Below are 21,331 nucleotides of genomic sequence, written 5' to 3' on the forward strand. Positions count from 1 at the left end.
TTCTTCCTTGGGCAAGACGACTGCCTCCGGAGCCGAGTGCCGAGGGCCTCGGCATCTCCAGCTCAGCATGGGCGTTCCAGTCCACCATGCTCCTTCCCGCGGCCTCCTAGGGCACGCACGTGCACATTGCCTACACTCAAATACACGACATGGTGGGAACCTCGCGGGCGTCCCCTCTGCATGACGTCAATACCTTTGGGTATTTAAAGCCTCCGCTTCGCTACCATCGTTGAGTTAGCAAGGACTTCGGTTTAGCTACTCTGACCGCTCTAAGCTGCACGCTTAGACGCCTCTCTACTCTCTGGGCGCTCACTCCTTACGAAGCTCTAGACACCCGCTCCTCAGGGGTCTCTTGCTTCCAACCACCCTTCGGGGCCTCTACTAACTAGACAACCGCTCCTCTTGGGTGGGTCTCTCTCTTTCTATTTTCAGGATCTTCTGGACTATCAGGTACTCACTCCTTGAGGGCCTACCAGTCTGTATATCCTGCACCATGGACCTTCGGTCCCACTATTGCCAGGAAGACGTCCGCACTACGCTCCTGTGAGTACCTCTACGATCCAGCGATCCAACTCCACCCACCAGGCTCGGTTTTACCCGCTCTGCGGGCACCCACCTATCGTGAACATCTAGGTGAGACTTCTACATCTGAGACTGTCAGAACGTATTGGTACCTCGCGGACTTTAGTGTCTTGCCTTCCTGCTTCATACCATCTATCTACAGCAGTACAATAAAGCCTTCCACCTACTACGTGTCTGCTATGAGTTTAGCCTATCGCTGTGGTTCCCCACGTGGCCCCTCCCTGTGGGAGGAATCATCTCCACAGTGACCAAGGGTCCACACGATGCCACAAACACAACACTGGGGTATCTACTCACCAGGAACAATCAAATTTCCTTCCAAATAACCAATTCAGAAGGCATGTCTACCTACCATGAATTCAAGGTCATTCTAGAGACAGCATGTCTCACGTCAGAAGACTACTGACAGTGATTTCAGTGGGAAGTTCTAAAGGATGGAGAAAATACTCAGAATCTATTACATAAACTTAAATATGTCTCCTGGAAGTGACTGCATCTGGAAGATAAAACTGGGATGGAGGTAGCCAAAGTGGTCCTGTTGGAACAGTTCCTAAACAGCCTCTAACCGCCCATGTGGCAGTAGGTTTGCTGTTACTCAGGGACTTGGAAGTAGCAGAGGCCTATTATCATGTCTGAGTCCCCATTGTTAAAAAAAAATCTCTCTACCTGGATAGAGGACAGCAGAGTTCTTGACCATCAGAAGCACAGGTCAGGCTAGAGTTCCCACCTTACCTGCAGACCTCAGTCAGACCACCATGTTTCAGCTGTGGAGAAAGGGGATATTTTTACAGAGTCTGTGTGCACAGGGGAAAGGAGGCAATGGATATAAATGCCATAATCCCACACTTTTTTTAATTTTGTGAATGTTTCCAGCCAAAGTGTTTCTACTTTTGTGATTTTGGTTGCGTTAGATGACATTCCAACCCAAGCATTGGTGGACTCTGGGAGTATGAAAACACTCATTTGGAAGAGACCTGATGAAGCAAGGCCTGGCATGCATCCATAGGGACCATCAACAGTATCTAACAAGCCAGGTATGACTGAGGACCCCGGCGATCCAAAATACGATTGAGATGGGAATCCTTTCTTGGCTACCTTACCCCATGGTTATATGAAGGGACTGTCCAAACTTCAAGAGCCTCTGGAACCAGCTCATAATGGGTTCATCCAGTCACAACCATGAAGAGTTGGACTTTCATAACTCTTCCCCTTGGATGACCCAGATCTCTTTCATTAAGACTCTAAGACTTCTAAATCCTAGAGGCAGCAGCGACAGAATAAATACAATATGCTGCTAATAAAGAGGCAAATGGGGAGGAGTGTTAAGAGTCAGGGGAAGGACCGCCACCCACCCAGAATGCCTTACTGGACCCCTTTGTGTGAGAAATGGGGGTGACACAGGGAGCTTCAGGAGGGCCCAGAGGGAGAATGAGTCTTTTAAGTGGGCACAGGAGCATATACAGAGGGTGGACAGAAAGGTAATCCCTGGAGCATAGTGTACAGATGCTGTCCCTCTTTATTTTGTGATGGACGGCAATTTACTTTACAGAGTCACAAAGAAAAGGATGGAAGGGGAAGTGATAGTTCTCAAACCCTACCATCAGAACGTTATGCAACTAGCACACAGCAACCTTTTAGGGGGTCACCTGGAGGAGGAAAAGACCTTTGAAAAATATTGGCACAATTCTGTTGGCCGGGATTACATAAACAGGTCCAGTTGTATTGCCAATCCCGCCCTTACTGCCAACTCACAAAGTCTGCCGATGTAAGGATGACATCTCTCAAACCAATGCGCATAATGAAACGTCTTTTGAAAGAGTGGGCATGGATTTTGTGGGGCCACTAGAGAGATCTACTCTAGGAAATAAGTACAACTTCCTCATTTTGGACTATGCCTCAAGATATCCAGGGGCAGTCCCGATATGGAATATGAAGACCTCCGCCCTAATGGAGGATTTTTCATGACTTGGGCTACCCAAGGAGATCCTGACAGATCAGGGAACCCCATTCATCTCCAAGATTATGAAACTACTCTGTGTCTTGCTCAACGTAAAAACACTGCATACAGCAAATGTTGCTTACCTGTAACAGGTGTTCTCACAGGACAGCAGGGTGTTAGTCCTCACATATGGGTGACATCACAGGATGGAGCCCAATCACGGAACACTTTTGTCAAAGTTTCCAGAACTTTGACTGGCCCCTACTGGGCATGCCCAGCATGGCACCAACCCTGCAGCCAGCAGGGGTCCCCCCTCAGTCTTATTTGATAGCTACAGACAGTGCTGAAAAAATAAAACAACAAAACGTTACAAACCCAACACCGCGGGGCGGCGGGCGGGTTTTGTGACGGCTAACATCCTGCTGTCCTGTGAGAACACCTGTTACAGGTAAGCAACATTTGCTTTCTCACAGGACAAGCAGGATGGTAATCCTCACATATGGGTGAGTACCGAGCTGAGGATGTCCGAACATGCACCAAATGTACCCAACAGTGTGCAACAGGCACAACAACTGGGGTGGAATTTGGTAGAGGGCATCCTGAACCCCACCGGGCAGGCGGAAGGCTATTGGTATGTCACGCTGGAAATAGGTTACGCTGGACAGACTGGCTGAAGATGGAATCTTGTCTTCTGGCTTTGTCCAAGCAATAGTGGGCTGCGAAGGTATGGAGAGAGCTCCAGGTGGCAGCCCTGCAAATGTCAGGAAGCGGCACCGATCTTAGGTGTGCTACTGAAGTCACCATAGCCCTCACAGAGTGTGCTGTATCACGGTCTTGAAAAGGAATGCCTGCTTGCTGGTAGCAAAAGATATGCATTCCGCCAACCAGGAGGAGAGAGTCTGCTTACCAACAGGTTGCCCTAATTTGTTGGGATGGAAAGAGACAAATAACTGAGTGCTCTTCCTGTGGGCAAGTGTACGGTCTAGATAGAAAGCTAGAGCCCATCCCACAGTCAAGGGTATGCAGAGCCTGTTCCCCTGGATTGGAATGGGGCCTGGGAAAAAATGTAGTTAGTATGATGGATTGATTAATGTGAAACTCCGAAACTACCTTAGGTAAAAACTTAGGGTGAGTGCGGAGTACCGCCCAGTCCTGCAGGAGTTTAGTGTAAGGCGGATAGGAAACTAGGGCCTGTAACTCACTAACACTGCGAGCTGAGGTGATAGCTAAAAGGAAAATCACTTTCCATGTGAGATGTTTTAGGTCACAGGAGTGAAGAGGCTCGAATGGAGTTTTCATGAGCCGAGCAAGAACCAGATTAAGGTCCCAAGAAGAGGCCGGAGAACGTAAAGGTGGCTTGATATGGAGCAAGCCCTTTAAAAATCGTGTTACGAGGGGTTGTACTGATATAGGGACATCCCCAACACTTTTATGGAAGGCAGCTACCACACTGACATACATTCTAATGGAAGAGGTTTTTAGACCTGACTCTGACAAATGCCAGAGATAGTCCAAAAACCTTGGGATTGGACAGGAAAAGGGATCAAGGGACTGCGAAGTGCACCATGATGTGTACCTTTTCCATTTATAGGAATACGATTTTCTTGTGGAAGGCTTCCATGAAACAACAGGACACGAGAAACCAAATCTGAAAGGTTAAGTAGTTGAAGGATTAACCTTTCAACATCCATGCCATCAGGGACAAGGCCTGAAGATTGGAATGGCGTAGGCATCCGTCATTTTGAGTGATCAGATGCGGGTCCGTTCCCAAGGGAATGTGCCTGCGGATGGAGAGATCCTGGAGTATGGGAAACCACACTTGGCGTGGCCAGTGAGGTGCTATCAGGATCATGGTTCCCTTGTCTTGACGTAGCTTCACGAGAGTCTTCGAAAGAAGAGGAAGTGGAGGGAATGCATAGAGCAGACCGGTTGCCCACGAAAGGGAGAATGCATCTCTGGGCTGAGAGCGCTCGATCCGAATGAGGGAGCAGTAATTGTCCACTTTGTGGTTCTGAGGGGACGCAAATAGGTCTATCTGGGGGTATCCCCATTGGCGAAAGATTGAGATCGCTACCGAGGGGTTGAGAGACCACGCGTGTGGCTGGAAGACGTGACTCAGTTTGTCTGCCAAGACATTGTCCACTCCCGACAAGTAGGTGGCCCTGAGATACATCGAGTGGGAGAGCGCTTCCGCCCAAATCTGCATAGCTTCCTGACACAGGAGGAAGGAGCCTGTGCCTCCCTGCTTGTTGATGTACCACATGGCCACCTGGTTGTCCGTATGAATCAGGATGATGTGATTTGATAGGCGTTCCTAAAAAGCCCTGAGAGCATATCGCATTGCTCGAAGTTCTAAGAAGTTTATTTGATGTTTGGCTTCCTCTGGAGATCAAGATCCTTGTGTCTGTAGATTGTCCACGTGGGCTCCCCACCCGAGGTTGGAAGCGTCGGTGGTGAGAATGAGTTGAGGATCTGGCACTTGAAATGGCAGTCCCTGGAGGAGATTGGTCTGATCTTTCCACCAGGCGAGAGACAGATGGAGTGAGTTGGTGATGTGGACAATGGTCGACAGAGGCTGAACAGCTTGAATCCATTGTGACCTCAGAGTCCAATGCATGAGTCTCATGGCCAGACGGGCCATTGGTGTAACATGGACGGAGGATGCCATGTGTCCTAGCAGGACGAGGAATTGGCTAGCTGTTGCTGTATGTTAAGACTGCAACTGGTGAGTGAGGGCCATGAGTGTTAGCGCTCGTTGTCGAGGTAGAAAGTCTTTTGCCTGTAAAGTGTCCAAGTCTGCCCCAATGAACGACAAGTTTTGAGATGGGATTAAATAGGATTTCCCGTAATTGACAAGAAATCCTAGAGAAATTAGAATGTGTAGGGTGAAATCGAGGGATGACCGAGTGGCTTGCTGGGTTGGAGCCCTGATTAACCAGTCGTCCAGATAGGGGTAGATGTGCACACCTTCTTTCCTGAGGAAAGCTGCTACAACTACGAGGCATTTGATGAAGACTCGTGGTGCAGACGCTAGGCCGAAGGAAGCACTCGATATTGATAGTGCTTTGGGCCTATTAAAAACCTGAGGTACTTGCGATGAGTTGGAGTGATCGCAATGTGTGTGTATGCATCCTGGAGGTCCAGAAAGCATCAAAAGTGGATTTTTTAAGCTTCGTCTCATTGCAGGATTAAGGCATTTGCAGTTTGATCGAGATTTCCTGTTTTTAACTCGTGCTATCATTTTTCCTCACTTAGATTATTGCAACAGTCTGTTTATTGGTCTTCCTAACATGACATTACATTCTTTACAATTATTACTTAATTCGGCTGCGCGTCTAGTATCTCATTCGAAGCGTCGTGATCACATTTCTCCAGTTCTGTATAGTTTGAATCGGTTGCCAATACCTGAACGCATTACATACAAAATAGTTATGGTTGTTTTTAAGTTGTTAACTTCAGATTCCTCTTACTGGCCAAATGCCCTTTTGCGCATTTATAAACCAGTAAGATGTTTACGATCTTCTCAATTGAATCTGCTACAAGTTCCTTCTGTTCAACAAGCACATTTATATAGTACTCGTGAGACCTCTTTTTCCATTGCTGCGCCAACACAATGGAATCTCATTCCATTCGAGCTCAGGTCTTTAGATGATGCGGAAAATTTCAGACAGTTATTGAAAGAGCACCTACTCCAATGTGCATTCAACATATTCTAGAGCGCTATCAGCAGAATAAACACTCTTATAGATGTGAGGATTTCGATACATACTTTGGATGATTGATTATTGAGTCTATCCATATGATATTGATTATTTTTGTTTCTGTGAAACATATGCAATTTGTGTGTTATTGTATTTGTTATTCTTTATGTTTTTATTTTGTATGTTAATGATGTAAATCGCCTAGGCCTCTTTTGTGGTAGGCGATTAATACATTTTAATAAATGAAATGAAAAATGAAATGAGCCAGTCTCCTCTTTGTAGAAGAGGTAGAAGCGAGCCCAAGGTAATCATCTTGAACTTTTCCCACTGGAGGTACTTGTTGAGAGCATGTAGGTCCACAATTGGACGAAGCCCCCCCGGATTTTTTGGGGATCAAAAAGTACCGGGAATAGAACCCTAGGCCTTGCTGCGAGAATGGGACGGGTTCTATTGCTCTTAACTGGAGAAGAAGGGAAACCTCCTGCTCCAGAATGACAGAGTGGTCAGATACTCTCCATGCCTGCAAAGGTGGTGAGTCCGGTGGAAGAGCAAGAAAGTTTAGGTGGTAACCCTGAGCAATGATTGCTAGCACCCATTGGTCGGTTGTGATTGATTGCCATATGTTGTGAAAGTGGCACAATCGACCTCCCACTGGTATGCTTGGCAGAGCAATCAGGCTGCTGCTCTCCAAGTGAAAGTCAAAAACCTGAAGCAGGCCCCGGCTGGGGAGCTGCTTGTGGCTTTTGCTTTCGGGCCTGGCGAGGCTGAGGCTTTTGATAAGGCCTCGTAGTTCGGGACCTTGCTGGTGGAGGATAGTACTTCCTTGGACGGAAAAATGACTTCTTAGAGTCCTTTCTGAAGGGCTGTCTTGAGGGAAAGTCGGAAGGTATCGATGAGAGCTGTTTAAGGGTCTCATGATGGTCCTTTAATTCAGCCACCATTTGCTGGATCTGCTCACCGAACAGATTGTCCCCTACACATGGTAGGTCAGATAGCCTGTCTTGTACTTCTGGGCGAAGGTCAGAAGATTTGAGCCAGGCCCATCGTCTTGCCGAAATGGCGGCTGCAGACACTCTAGTAGAGGTGTCGAAGATATCGTAAGCTGTTCTTATCTCATGCTTCCCTGCCTCAAATCCCTTGCTGACAAGGATTTGAAGCTGGTCTTGGAATTGTTCAGGCAGGGTTTCAGAGAAGTCCTGTATCTGTTTGAAGATCACCCTATTGTATTGGGTCATATACAGCTGGTAAGCAGCAATTCTGGAGATGAGCATGGCCCCTTGGAACACTCGTCGGCCAATACTGTCTAGGAACTTGTGTTCCTTAACAGGAGGGATAGATAAGTGAGGCTTCATCCTTTTTGCTTTCTTTTGAGCCGATTCTACCACAACTGAGTGGTGGTCGAGCTGAGATTTTTGAAAGCTGGGGGCTTACTGCACTAAATAGGTGGTGTCAGCTTTTCTATGGACTGGGGCAATGGATCCAGGGTTTTCCCAGTTCTTTTTGAGGAGGTCAAGAAGAACTTGATGAATGGGAATAGAAGTGATCACTTTAGGGGCATCCAGGAACTGGAGCAACTCTATCATTTGGTGCCTATCATCCTGCTCCGTCTGAAGCTGAAAAGGGACCAAGTCAGACATTTCCTTCACAAAAGTAAGGAAGGAAGGTCCTCTGGAGGAGAACGCTTTCTACTTTCAGTAGGAGAGGGAGGTAAAGGTAAGTAATCGGTGTCTGAAGAAGTATCATCTCCCCAGGTGTCATAAGGATCAACAGACTGACCTGTAGGACGACAAGGGGGTTGGATACCTGAAGGCCCCGGCCGAGGCTCCGAGAAAATCGAAGGAATCGCCGGGGGGCACCGAGGACAGCCTGGAGGGCATCAGTGCGGGTATCGAAGACGTCGATGGTGCCGATGTACGTATCGCCCCCGATGAATGAATCGGTGGCGAGGGACAAATTGGCATCGATGGCTGGGGAAAACTCCCGAAGGAGGAATGCAGAACGGTTTTTCTCCTCCCGATGAAGCTGTCAATGGGGAGCGCACCGGAGCCATCGGAGACCCAGGAACCACCCGTGGAAGGGCGGTTATGAGCACCTCCATCCGGGATAGCAGCAGTGCCAGCGCTGCTGGAACCGGGTTGATGACCGGTTCCACAATCGGTGCCAGTGTCGGTGCCAAAGGGACCTGGAGTCGTTGCATCGCCTTGTCGATGGCCTCCTGGAACAGCCGGTCCAGTCCTTCCCGGACACCTGGAGCAAGCAGCCCCGGCTCCGTGACAGAAGAGGGAGGCGGAGGCACAGTCGGAGCGACCATCTTTACAGGTGGAATTGCGACTCCCAAACCCCGATTGGGTGAGGGTGGCCTCAGTGACCTGGTCACAGGAATGGTCGGTGCCTTTCCTGGATGGGGCTTCTTTGACGGTGGCTCGGACAGTGGCAAGGTCGATGATTTCGCTCCCTCGACGGTCCGAGTCCTATGATGTCGACGGCGATGTTTCTCCCTGCGATCCCCTCGATCCTGAGGGGGAGTAGCGGGCGTCGATGGCCGCAAAGACGTCGATGGCACCCGTATGTGAGGACTACCATCCTGCTTGTCCTGTGAGAACTCATTGTATCACCCACAGACCAATGGCTTGTTCAAGCACTTCAATCAAACAAATGTTGAGGAAATTTGTGGATGAAGATGGCAAAAACTGGGACGTATTACTACCTTGCATGAAGTATTACAGAGCTCAGAGGGATTTTTCCCTTTTGAGCTACTGTATGAGAGGAGTCCAAGAGGAATCTTGAACATAGCTTGTGATACTTGGGAGGACAACGTGAACCCCGGGCAGAAACTCATTGACTACATGTTTTGAGTGCAGGATCACCTAAAAAAGACTAAGGAGGTGGTCTGCCTAGGTCAGAGTTCCCAAGGTCAAGCTTACAATTGTCCCATGGTCCAATGAGCATTGCAGCTGGGGGACCACATCCTTGTCCTCTTCCTATCTTCAAAAAGCAAGTTGTTAGCCCATTGGCAAGGACTGTATGAAGTTTTGGATAAAACAGGGCCCATGGATTACAAATAGTTACACCAGATAAATGAAAAAAAAAACAAACCTCAAATCTACCAAGTAAACCTCCTGAAGAAATGGGTTACACAGGAGTATGGAGTAGTGCAAGAAGGGAAGTTTGACCTAGAGGTCAGATCTGAAGTGGACCAAGCTCATGTTCCTTTCGGGGAGCAGATGCCCACAGCACAGCTGACTTAAAATAGCTGATAGAGCAAAACAAAGAGATCTACTCAAGCTTGCCAGGGTGTACCCACCCAGCATGACTTCATTAAACCTCCTGGAATGATGATACAGCAACATCCCTATCAGTTACCGGAGGCCAGGCGACATGTCATTGAGACCAAAGTGAAGGAAATGCTCCAGCTTGGGGTTATAGAGGAGTCCACACCCATACAATTGGTGCCGAATTCAAATAGAAGCATAAGGTTTTACATAGACTTTAAAAGGGAAAATGAGGTATCAAAACATGATGTGTACCTGATGCCATGAGTGCATGAACTGATTGAGCGTCTGGGATTAGCCCAGTTCATCTCTACCCTGGACCTTAAAAAGGGTAGTGACAGGTATCTCTATTGACAGAAGTGAATGAAAAGACTGTGTTCTCAATGGCAGGGGAACTTTACCACCTTACCATCCTCCCGTTTGGACTTCATGGTGCCCCCTCAACTTTTCAGTGTTTGGTCAATATGCCTGCTCCGCTCACATCAATATTACGCAGCCACCAACTTGGAAGACACAGCACAGATTGGAAGATACTTCTAAGCCAACTCCAGGCTGTGCTAACCAGTCTGAGGAAAGCAAGACTAATGACTGACCTGAAGAAGTGCTTGCTGGGAGACTACACCCTAAGGAAGGCCAAGGTCCATCTGCAGTCCTGGAAGATCATAGCAATCAGCCGGGTGCCAGTCCCTCAAACAAAATCAAAAGTGAGAGCATTCCTGCCTTACAGGATACTATAGAAGTTTATCCCCAATTACTCAGAAAAGGTGGAGACTCTCACAAGACTGTTGATAAAGAAAGCACCAGAGAAAGTCCAATGGTCAGATGAAACAGAAAGGACCTTCATGGCTCTGAAAGATGTGATGTGCTTTGAAGTGGTCCTGAAAAATCCAGACTTCACTGAACCCTTCATGTTGCAGGCTGATGCCTCATATATTGGCTTAGGAGCAATCTTAGCGCAAGAAAAGGATGGTCAAGAACATCTGGTGGTATATATTCACTGGAAGTTAGTGCCACAAGAAAAGTGGTACTCAACAGTTGAGAAAGAGGCTTTTGGCAGTCAAGTGGGCCTTAGAGGCTTTGTGCTACTACCTGTTGGGATGGCAGTTCACACTTTTAACAGGCCACTAACTGCTCTTGTTGCTAAACAGAAATAAGGAGTCCAATCTGAGGGTGATGATTTTGTATATTCTGCTTTTCACAGTACTTCAAAGTGGATTACATTCAGGTACTCTAGGTATTTCTCTATCCCCAGAGGGTTTATAATTTAGGTTTGTACCTGAGGCAATGGAGGGTGAAAGTAACTTGCTTAAGGCCATAAGGAACAACAGTGGGACTTGAACCCTCGTTTTTTGGTTTATAGCCCACTGCTCTAACCATTAGGCTATACAGCTCTTCAACTAGCAAATAAGACGTAGAACAGGAAAGGAAAATGCCAATGCAGATTTCCTGTCCAGAGAGGTGTCCCTGGTAGAGGCAGATACTCATCCTGGCAAGGCTGAGCTGAGGGGAAGAGTATGTGTGGAAGTATACAGAAAACTCCCTCTGATAACCTTAAAAGATCAGGCAAGCCGTCTTGCCCATTCTTCCTTAAAATCCAAACACACAGGGAATCCTGAGTAAAGAGAGGACCCCTCAACAGAATTTAAGAAATCAGGGTCTGGAAGGGTTAGACAGGCCCCAAGAAGCAGGAAGAGACCCACTATATGCATACATAAACCTATAATGTTTAGTGTACTGAGTAATACCTGAAGTTAAGGTGAGCTGTAATAATTGCTTTGAGTCCTAAAGATGCTTTGAGTTTGTCTTCCAATATAAATAAACTGCACTTAAGAAACAGCCAGAGTCTGCCTCCATTTTCATCTGTCTGTTTCCAAACTGCTACTGCACAAGTTACCACAGTCACCTATCCCTTACAGTCAAGGACTTTAGGTACCCTACTACCCATAAGGTCTATAGTCTCTGTTTCTGTTTGGATTGCAATTCTACAGGTGTTATATACATCATTTTATTCCCATGCCCCCTGTTATATATTGGGAAAACGAATCGGAAGATACGCACACATATTCTCGAACATTGCAGTTAACTAAGACGGTCTTGTGTGGAAGCTCCTCTTATATTCCATTGACGTTCACGAACCACACAGTCAAGGACCGAGGGGCAGCAACTATGATAATCTGTTGCAGATTGAGCAGCACTGGATCTTCCATTTGAAATCCCTATACCCTCATAGTCTGAACCGAGACCTGGACTGATCCTCCTTTCATCAACTCTTGATTGCAGTTATTATCTCAAGCCTTGCTTCTTTCCTTCCACTCTGTATCTCTAACTGTTACCTTGGCATACCACTCTGAATTTGTGTTAACTTATTCTTACTGCTGCTCTACCTTTTTAAACATTATAGTTTTTGCCTTTGGATTATAACATTGCCTGCCAATGTTAGTATTCATAATTTTAAATATTTCTACTGTTTTTTCCTTATTTTGATTGTCCTAATTCTATAATTATTTTCTTTTTACATTTCCCTTACTCCTCCCCTTTCCCACCCTTCCCCATGCCCATCCTTATCCTGCCACCCACCCCGTTCCCTACCCCTAATTTGCCACTTCCCTGCCTCCCGTTTCCTGCTTTGTGTTTCCATTGGTTGTGAGTTCTCACGTGTGCATTCTGGCTCCAAGTTTCAACTTACTTTAGCATTTCAGCTATTCACTACTGTAATTGCTTGCAGTCAGTCTTATGTTAAAACTCTCAGTTCTACAGGTATACAGGTTCTCCTGATTTCTTCGGTAAGCCTTCCTTGGTTTGGGTGGCTGTGGTGTATATTGTATTTTATCCCTCTCTCTGGGATCTTTCTGAATATTTTTATTCTTTGTATTTTAATTGCAGTACCCTGTCCTTCTCAATGAAGCTTGATTGTGAAACACAATCCTGTCGGGCGACATATTTTTACTATACAATATGAATAAAGGATTGTCTTCGATTAATTCTCACTGTGTGTGAGCACCTTACTCTCTCTATAAAAACTCCACTTCCTTTTGGAGTTTTTAGTATCCTAAGAACATCGAGAAATGTATATACTGTAATAAAGTTTTTAAAAAAAATCTAAGAGTTTTGTGAAAGATATAAAATACTTACCCAGACTGCCCCTTCTCGGTGAAATTTTCATCCCTTTTTAGTTTATTAGCTAATTTGTTTTCTTCGATCAAAGATAACTGTGCTTGGTTATTTTCTTGCTTCTTCTGCAGATAAGTGCATGCATTTTCAGCTAGTTTTTCTACCAATTTAATGTTGAACCTTAAAAAAGCCATTTAAAAACATTTATTTTATAAAGTAAATTGTATTTTCAACCCCCACCCAAAAAAGTATATATTTTAAATATTAAACATGCATGTAATTTGAAGAGGCACCAAAAAATTAATAAAATGCCCATTAAGCATTCGAACAGTCCTACTGCAACCAGCTCAATGTATCATCAGCTCAATATATCATCAGCTCATGTAGCTTCACCACTTTTAAATAGCCAGCATTTTAAGTTTTAGAAGTCATATAAAATAGGTTGTTTAATCATTTAAACTATGTTATACCACTTCTACCATCGTCACAAATGGCTGCTAATTAACTTTGACCAATATGCAGATATTTTAAAACAAGCTTTGTGCAGCAAGCAATGGGCAGGAGGTTAGTATGAGGTGTGAAATATGGCTGCCAATATTTCAGTTTGGAGGAAGCAACTTCAGGGAAAAAAGTTTCAAGCCTGAGACTCCTTCAATGGCAAGAGGATAAAACTCTTGTTTGTGAACTGTATCTGAAAGTTTCACAGGGATGACATTGATTTTTACGAGGGTAATTTTCAAAGCCATTTCTACTGGTAAAAGAGGGTTTTATCCATGGAAATGGGCTTTAGAAAATTGCTCACCAATATGAAAGTAAAAGTACATGCATAGGGTCTCTATACATATATTTTACCCGCAGTGACAAGAGGAGTTCCTAAGGATGGAGTTGGTAAGGGATTTAGAACTATGTATGTAATTTAGAATTTTCCAAAGTATGCAGATATATTTCCTCGAAAAAACTATCCTCACAAATTAACAGGTGTAAATTTGTGTGGATAGTGTGTCTTGAATATTTTTCAAAGGGAAAGTATGCACATTTTTTTTTTGTTTCTGCTACACCTTTCCTATGCTCAATTTAAACAGATAGCATAACTCAGTCTTTACTCGCAAACAGAGGAGGCTGTTTCTTCAACTCCAAAGTTCAACAGGCAAAGCAAACAAAGTCTTACTGTGCACAAACTGGAGATTGCAATGACCAGCGCAATCTAGGCATAGAAATAAATCCAAGTAAAATAAGGATATTCTTTGCAGGGCTGGTCAGATTATCTCCTGAATCATACAGGCCAAGCCTGGCCAGAGAAAAACACTAATAAACCCCTGCTTCCAAGTCAGAGATTAACCCTTTAAAGCCTGTTGCAGGAACAGTGAAAATGCAGGCTGACCATCAGTTGGTAATATAACAAAAAGAAGGAAACTGCAGAATAAAAGGATGAACACAGAATTTGTAATAGAAACAATGTTTTTGGGCCTACCAGTGAATGTGGCATGACCATTATAACTATTATAGAAATCAGCAGCTAGACTTTTGACAGGAACTAAAATTTCTGATCACATTACGCCAATATTGAAGGATCTCCATTGGTTACCTGTTAAATACAGAGCTCAACATAAAGTTATATCACGAATTCATAAAACCCTCTACAACGAAACGATAGAATGGTTAACTTCAAAATTACATTTTCATATCCCATCTAGAATTACAAGATCAGTAGGTACAGGGATGCTACCCATTCCTTCTCCTAAAATTGCTCATTTAAATAATGTGAGAGAAAGGGCTATTTCCATTGCCAGGCCACAGCTGTGGAACTCTCTACCCAAGGAACTAAGGATGGAATCTGACATGAAAATATTTAAAAAGTGTATTAAAACATGGCTATTCAAACAAGCCTTCCAAGAGTTTTAACCTAAGGATTATATTCCCCTTTAATAAAAATATTTAGTTAATTATATTATCTCTGCTCTTACTGTTCTCCTTTTAACTGTTTAAATTTAGTTTAATTATTTTACTATTTTATTTGTTTTATTAGTTTATTATGAAACTTTGTATCTTTCCTTCATTTAATTTTGAAAATGCAAATATTTTTAAATGAATATTTGTTAACTATTGTAAACTGATATGATATGTTCTCATGAAACTTCGTATATAAAAATTAAATAATAAGAAAAAAAATAAGAAAGACTGCTATAAATAAATAAATACCTCCCCACCTTGAATCGTAAGATTACATGTTTAACTTTTCTTTAAGTAAACATTGCAGTCAATGTGAGGAGGCCAAATTTCTCATGCTTCTCCATGAACCATGAGAAGCACTGTTTCAGTGACTGGTCTAATAAAATCCTTTACGATCGTTTGTACGGCAGTCCATATTTCAACTTTATGGATCTTCCCATTTCCACTGGGTGTTGTCTTGATATGCTCTCCAGGTAGTGCCAAATTCATATGAGTCTTTTGAGTAAGGATGGTTGCCAGACTCTGGGTCTGTAGATACAGGAACCAAGGGCCTAGCATTGATGATGACTAAGGCTACAACCATCAAAGTGGTCAGAACAAGCATTGCCCTTCTTGAAACCCAATTGAAGGGGTGTGCTAGTAGTTGCTTTTTACTTGAAACAATGTAAACCAGAGCAGTCACCTGAGGATGGATCTCTGCATCCAGTTCAGGATTTACAAATTCAAAGCAGACTGTTAAGTTTGGTGCTGTCTCATCACAAATCCAAAGAAATTATTGCCCTGTCAACCATGTAGTCTACATTAGCTGAGTTGCAGAGATGAACTTGTGGCATGGTCAGCAGGGCTCAGTTCAGTGGGAACATAGTGTTATTGCTCTCCCTGGGATGATTTTCTGATGTGTTTAACCATGTTGCTCACATATATGTAAAACAAATCCCTCCTATTCTGATTACATGTCACCCAGTACCATGTCACGTTGCAAATTTATTTCATTTATCACCAGTTCAGCAATTTCCATTGCAAATACTGCCCCGCATAATTCAAGTCTTGGGATGGTGTGGCTAGTCTGTGTTGCTAATTATACCTTATCAAGTATAAATCCCACATGAAGCTTCCTTCATTGTCCAATGTCCAATATCTTCAAGTAGGCCACTGCAGTTATGGCTTTCGCTGAAGAAACTGAAAAGACACAGATTTTTCTGTATTGTGCTGCAGTGAGAGAAACTGAGGTATAAGTACATGGAATATGTAATTGATTAAGAACTTGTCGGGAGACTCCCCATGTTGTGTCCTTTTCAGCAGGTCAATGGCTTCTTCCTCTGTTGGCATGAACTTGAGACCGCAGTCCACATAATAGTCCTTTTCCACAAACTCTCTGGCATGTGCACCATACTCCATTTCTCCTTCTTGCAATATTCTTCAGAGTCCATAGGTATCCATGGCTGGTGATGAACTGTCACCATAGTCATGCACTCTCATACGGTACTCAATGATGTCTTTGCTGATGTTGTCACAGTACCATAGGAATTTTAAGTAATTCCTGTTGTCTTCTCGAGCCACAAAACTATAGAACATTTGTTGGATGTTAGTGTTTATAGCAATAGGCTCTTTTCTGAAGTGGATCAACCAGAGCCGTAGCCAGGTCATTAGGTACCTATTGCCAAGTGAAAAAGTGTGCCCTCACCTGAACACAACATAAAACACCACAAGCTGGGAGCCTCTATTACATGTAGGGGGCTTTGATTTTTATTTTGATTCAGCAGTTTCCTCTTGCTCCTTTGGGCTTCCAGCTCAATTGGATCTAGTAAGGGAATCCTGGAGCCATTATGAGCTTTTATTCAAAAACTGAATTGGAAACCCCAAGAAGCCAGACTCTGTATGCCATGCAACACCAAAGAAAGAGAAACAGAAATACATTTCCTCCTGTAGTGTGCAAAAATAGAAGATATCATGAGCCACACATTCCCAAAGCTGATATATTCCATTCACTAACATAAAGATAAAATGCTTTTTTCTACTCTGGCTGTCTGGACATTTGATTTTTCTAATCACTTTGGTCTTCATCTCTTTATACTGCTTTCCTCTTATTAGTTCCCTAATCCTTTTCCAGGTCTCATGTTTTTTACATTTTACATTTCATCTCTCTCTTCCTGTCTTCTTCAGTTCCTTCTATACATCTTTGTATAATACTGATCTTTCCCTTTTCTTTTCCTTCATTCTCTTTATATCTGCTTCTCTATTCACTCATCTACATTTCATCCCCTTTTCTCCCTCCAGTTTTCTGTGTGAATCATACACCTTGCAACTCTCTCTTCTCAGTCCTCCATCTCCCCCTCATTGAGTTGTTCCTTTTACCATCTTCAGGTCTCTGGCCTCCTTGTCGTTCCCCTCAACAGTTGCAACAACTCTCTTGAAAACCCCTTACCCCCAAATCCTCCTTCATCCCTTTTCACCTCTCTCATCTTCCACAGTCATCTTCCAACCAATCATAACTTACACCCTTCCCTAGGGCCAGTATATGGGTATTAGGCACCTTAAGTGCAGCTTACAGACTTGCACCCCCCCCCTTCTTTTAGTCTTGCCCTCCCCAGACACAATTACAAATTATGCACTTATTGTTGTGCTCCGGGTGTGGATCCTTGGGCCGATCGGCAAGATGGGATGGTCGGAAGGCAGACACACTCAGTGAGGGATGGATCTTCACCTGGAAACCCGTGACCCCACCAGAGGAGCTGTTAGGGCCCGGGTCGCTAGGACTTAGGTGGCTTCGCCCTGGAAGTCCGAGGTCCCCCCAGGAGGAGCCCGTAGGGACCTGGACCGCTGGGACTTAGGAGAGTCACAGGCGTGAAGGGAAACCGAGGGCGGACTGAAGTCTGGGCTGGCAGCTGAAGACAGGAACGAGGAGGCGTACCGGAGTCTGGGTATGCAGCAAGCAGTGGATCCGAGAAGCGAACCAGAGTCGGGGCAGGCAGCGAGCAGGCAGAGACGTAAAGCAAAACCAGGATCAAGACAGGCAGCAGGCAGGCAGAAACGTGAGACAAACCAGGATCAAGACAGGCAGCAGGCAGGCAGAATCGTGAGACAAACCAGGATCAAGACAGGCAGCAGGCAGGCAGAATCGTGAGACAAACCAGGATCAAGAAACGCAGGATTGCAGCAACTAACTCTCTCCAAGGAGTGACCACGTTGCAAGGCAAAGCAAAGAAGAAAGCTGCGGGTTTAAATCCCCCTCCGGGGCTGACGTCAGAAGGAGGGCGGATCAGCACATCCGGGTGCTGGGAGCTCAAAAGGACAGCCCTCGCGCGCGCGCGTTCCCCTGCAGGGGGCGGAGCTATCCTCGGGCTTTGCCGGCGTCCCCACGAGGAGGACGCCGCTGCCATGCGGCCAGGCCGGCCCGGAATTGCGCGGGTCGCAGCGCAGGAAGGAGACCCGCGGGGAAGGTAAGGGCCCTGGTCGCTGCGTAAGCGACTGGGGTCGCAACACTTATAACAAATTTCACATGAAAATAGACTTTCTAGGGTAAAAATTTCACTTATACATGTATATTATATTTACATACACTACTGTTATTGCCAACCAGAAAACCCTATAAAAAGAGTAAAAAAAGATACTTGGAACTCATATTAGGCCTATGGTAACATATTTTCGGTGTGAGCTTGGCCCTGGGAAAGCTATGAGTAAACAATTGCAATTACAATATAGTAAATCATCAATTATAAAACAATACTAACTGCCAGCACTCAAACAGTAACAACCCAACCTATGAAAAGGCAACACTGCAAATATTACACCAGGTCCTAAAATATTAATACACTTCCTATTAGGAAAACAAAACAAGCCAGACTTCTATAAATCCCTACACTGAACCTCATCTCGGTCACACATGTAGGACACAGACAGACTCTCACTCAATACAGAATTAAAAGACACTGTATTCAGTGAACCAAAGAAAAAACAGAATCATCACCAGCCTCATAAAACATCAACCAAATCAATAAATATAAACCATCAATCATAATAGTAAAACCACAGTAAAAATTATTTCAAAGCAGCTGATGAATAGAGCAGCATCCAATAATTAAAAACTCATATAAAAGTTTTCCAAATGGCAATAAAATATTTCAAAACAGCACATACATCAAATAACATCCTATAATTAAAACTAATAAGGATTTCAAAATCTTATGCTTTCCATACCTGTGAACATTTGATTTCCAGATGCCCTGAGATTGTCGCAGATTAACTGGGAAAAGGGAGGGGATTGTTGCACACAAACATTTTCCTTTCTCTCTAACACACACATGCTCATTCACTCTTTCACATGCTGAATCATACACACAAGCAAATGCTTGTTCTGTCTCACACATTCTGTCATACGCTCACACAGTCATGCTCATTCAATTTCTCGCTATTTCTTATGCTCAATCATATATAATCATGCTTGTTCACTCTCTCTCATGCTCAGTCATAAGAAACATAAGAAATTGCCTTACTGGATCAGACCAAGGGTCCATCAAGCCCAGCATCCTGTTTCCAACAGTGGCCAATCCAAGCTACAAGTACCTGATAAGTACCCCAAAACTAAGTATATCCCACACTACTGATGCTAGCAATAGCAGTGGCTATAGCAGGTAATGGATTCTCCTCCAAGAACTTATCCAAACCTTTTTTTAAACCCAGCTACACTAACTGCACTAACCACATCCCCTGGCAACAAATTCCAGAGTTTAATTGTACACTGAGTGAAAAATAAATTTCTCTGATTAGTTTTAAATGTGCTACATGCTAACTTCATGGAGTGCCCCCTAGTCTTTCTATTATCTGAAAGAATAAATAACCAATTCACATTTACCCACTCTAGACCTCTCATGATTTTATACACCTCTATCATATCCCCCTCAGCCATCTCTTCTCCAACCTGAACAGCCCTAACCTCTTTAGTTTTTCTTCATAGGAGAGCAGTTCCATCCCCTTTATCATTTTGGTTGCCCTTCTCTACCTTCTCCATCACAACTATATCTTTCTAGAGATGCGGTGACCAGAATTGTATATGGTATTCAAGGTGCGGTTTCACCATTGAGTGATATAGAGGCATTAAGACATCCTCCGTTTTATTCACCATTCCCTTCCTAATAATTCCTAATATTTTGTTTGCTTTTATGACTACCCCAGCACACTGAGCTGACGATTTCAAAGTATTATCCACTATGACGCCTAGATCTCTTTCCTGGGCAGTAGCTCCTAATATGGAACCTGACATTGTGTAACTACAGCATGGATTATTTTTCCCTATATGCATCACCTTGCACTTATCCACATTAAATTTCATCTGCCATTTGGATGCCCAATTTTCCAGTCTTACAAGGTCCTTCTGCAATTTATCACAATCTGCTTGTGATTTAACTACCGTATTTTCCGGCGTATAAGACGACTTTTTAAGCCCTGAAAATCTTCTTAAAAGTCGGGGGTCGTCTTATACGCCGGGTATCGTCTTATAGGGCAGCGGTTCTCAACCAGTGTGTCGCGGCTCCCGGTGTTCCACTGCCCCACTTGTGCTTCCCTTCTCCCTAGGGGCAGGACCGAAGAAAGGAGAGACGATGCGCGTCACCGCTGGAGGTCAGGCCGGCAGGGCCAAAGAGAAGAGAGACCTGTATGCCGTCGCCGGTGGGGCCGAAAAAAGGAGAGACGCTGCGTGCCACCACAGGAGCCCAGGCCGGCAGGGCCAAAGAGAAGAGAGACCTGCGTGCCACCGCCGGCGGGACCAAAGAAAGGAGAGATGCTGCGCGCCACCGCGGGAGCCCAGGCCGGCAGGGCCGAAGAGAAGAGAGACCTGCATGCCGCCGCCGGCGGGACCGAAGAAAGGAGAGACGTTGCACGCCACCGTGGGAGGCCAGGTCGGCAGGGCCGAAGAGAAGAGAGACCTGCGTGCCGCCGCCGGCGGGACCGAAGAAAGGAGAGACCCTGCGCACCGTTGGAGGCGGCTGGGAGAATTTGCATGCCACTGGAGGTCAGGCCAGAGGTGGCTGAGAAGCAGAGGCCAGGTTTATTGGGCCAAACTATGAGAAGAGGCTCCATGTGAGCTTGTATGTATGTGGTAGAATGGGTGCCTGGGTGCATGAGTGAGAGCTTGTGTGTGTGGTAGAATGGGTGCCTGGGTGCATGAGTGAGAGCTTGTGTGTGTGTGGTAGAATGGGTGCCTTGGTGAATGAGTGAGAGCTTGTGTGTGTGTGGTAGAATGGGTGCCTGGGTGCATGAGTGAGAGCTTGTGTGTGTGGTAGAATGGGTGCCTGGGTGCATGAGTGAGAGCTTGTGTGTGTGTGGTAGAATGGGTGCCTGGGTGCATGAGTGAGAGCTTGTGTGTGTGTGGTAGAATGAGTGCCTGGGTGCATGAGTGAGAGCTTGTGTGTGTGTGTGGTAGAATGGGTGCCTGGGTGCATGTGAGAGCTTGTGTGTGTGTGGTAGAATGGGTGCCTGGGTGCATGAGTGTGAGCTTGTGTGTGTGTGGTAGAATGGGTGCATGAGTGGCAGTATGTTTGTGAGTGGTTGTAAGTGACAGAGTATATGTGAGCTTGTCTATAAGTGGCAGAACATGTGTGTGATTGAGAGAGACTGGTCAGGGAGGTGACTGGTGTGTGTATGTGAGAGAGAGACAGACTGGTCAGGGAAGTGACTGCTGTGTGTGTGAGGAAGAGATACTAGTTAGGGAAGTTGTGAGCTTGTTTGTATGTGGTAGAATGGGTGCCTGGGTGCATGAGTGAGAGCTTGTATGTGTGGTA

The 21,331-nt window shown here is 45.1% G+C and overlaps 1 protein-coding gene across 1 annotated transcript in view; it reads right to left on the reverse strand.

Moving 5' to 3' along the window:
* The window catches only part of DDX60 (DExD/H-box helicase 60), a 444,355-nt gene that overhangs the window by 189,017 nt on the left and 234,007 nt on the right, over nt 1–21,331 (reverse strand). Inside the window, 2 exon segments of the mRNA XM_029604155.1 lie at nt 1,785–1,807; nt 12,633–12,785. Of these exon segments, the coding sequence (XP_029460015.1) occupies nt 1,785–1,807; nt 12,633–12,785 (176 nt within the window).

The sequence above is a fragment of the Rhinatrema bivittatum genome, chromosome 1, assembly GCF_901001135.1.
Source record: "Rhinatrema bivittatum chromosome 1, aRhiBiv1.1, whole genome shotgun sequence".
Lineage (NCBI taxonomy): Eukaryota > Metazoa > Chordata > Amphibia > Gymnophiona > Rhinatrematidae > Rhinatrema > Rhinatrema bivittatum.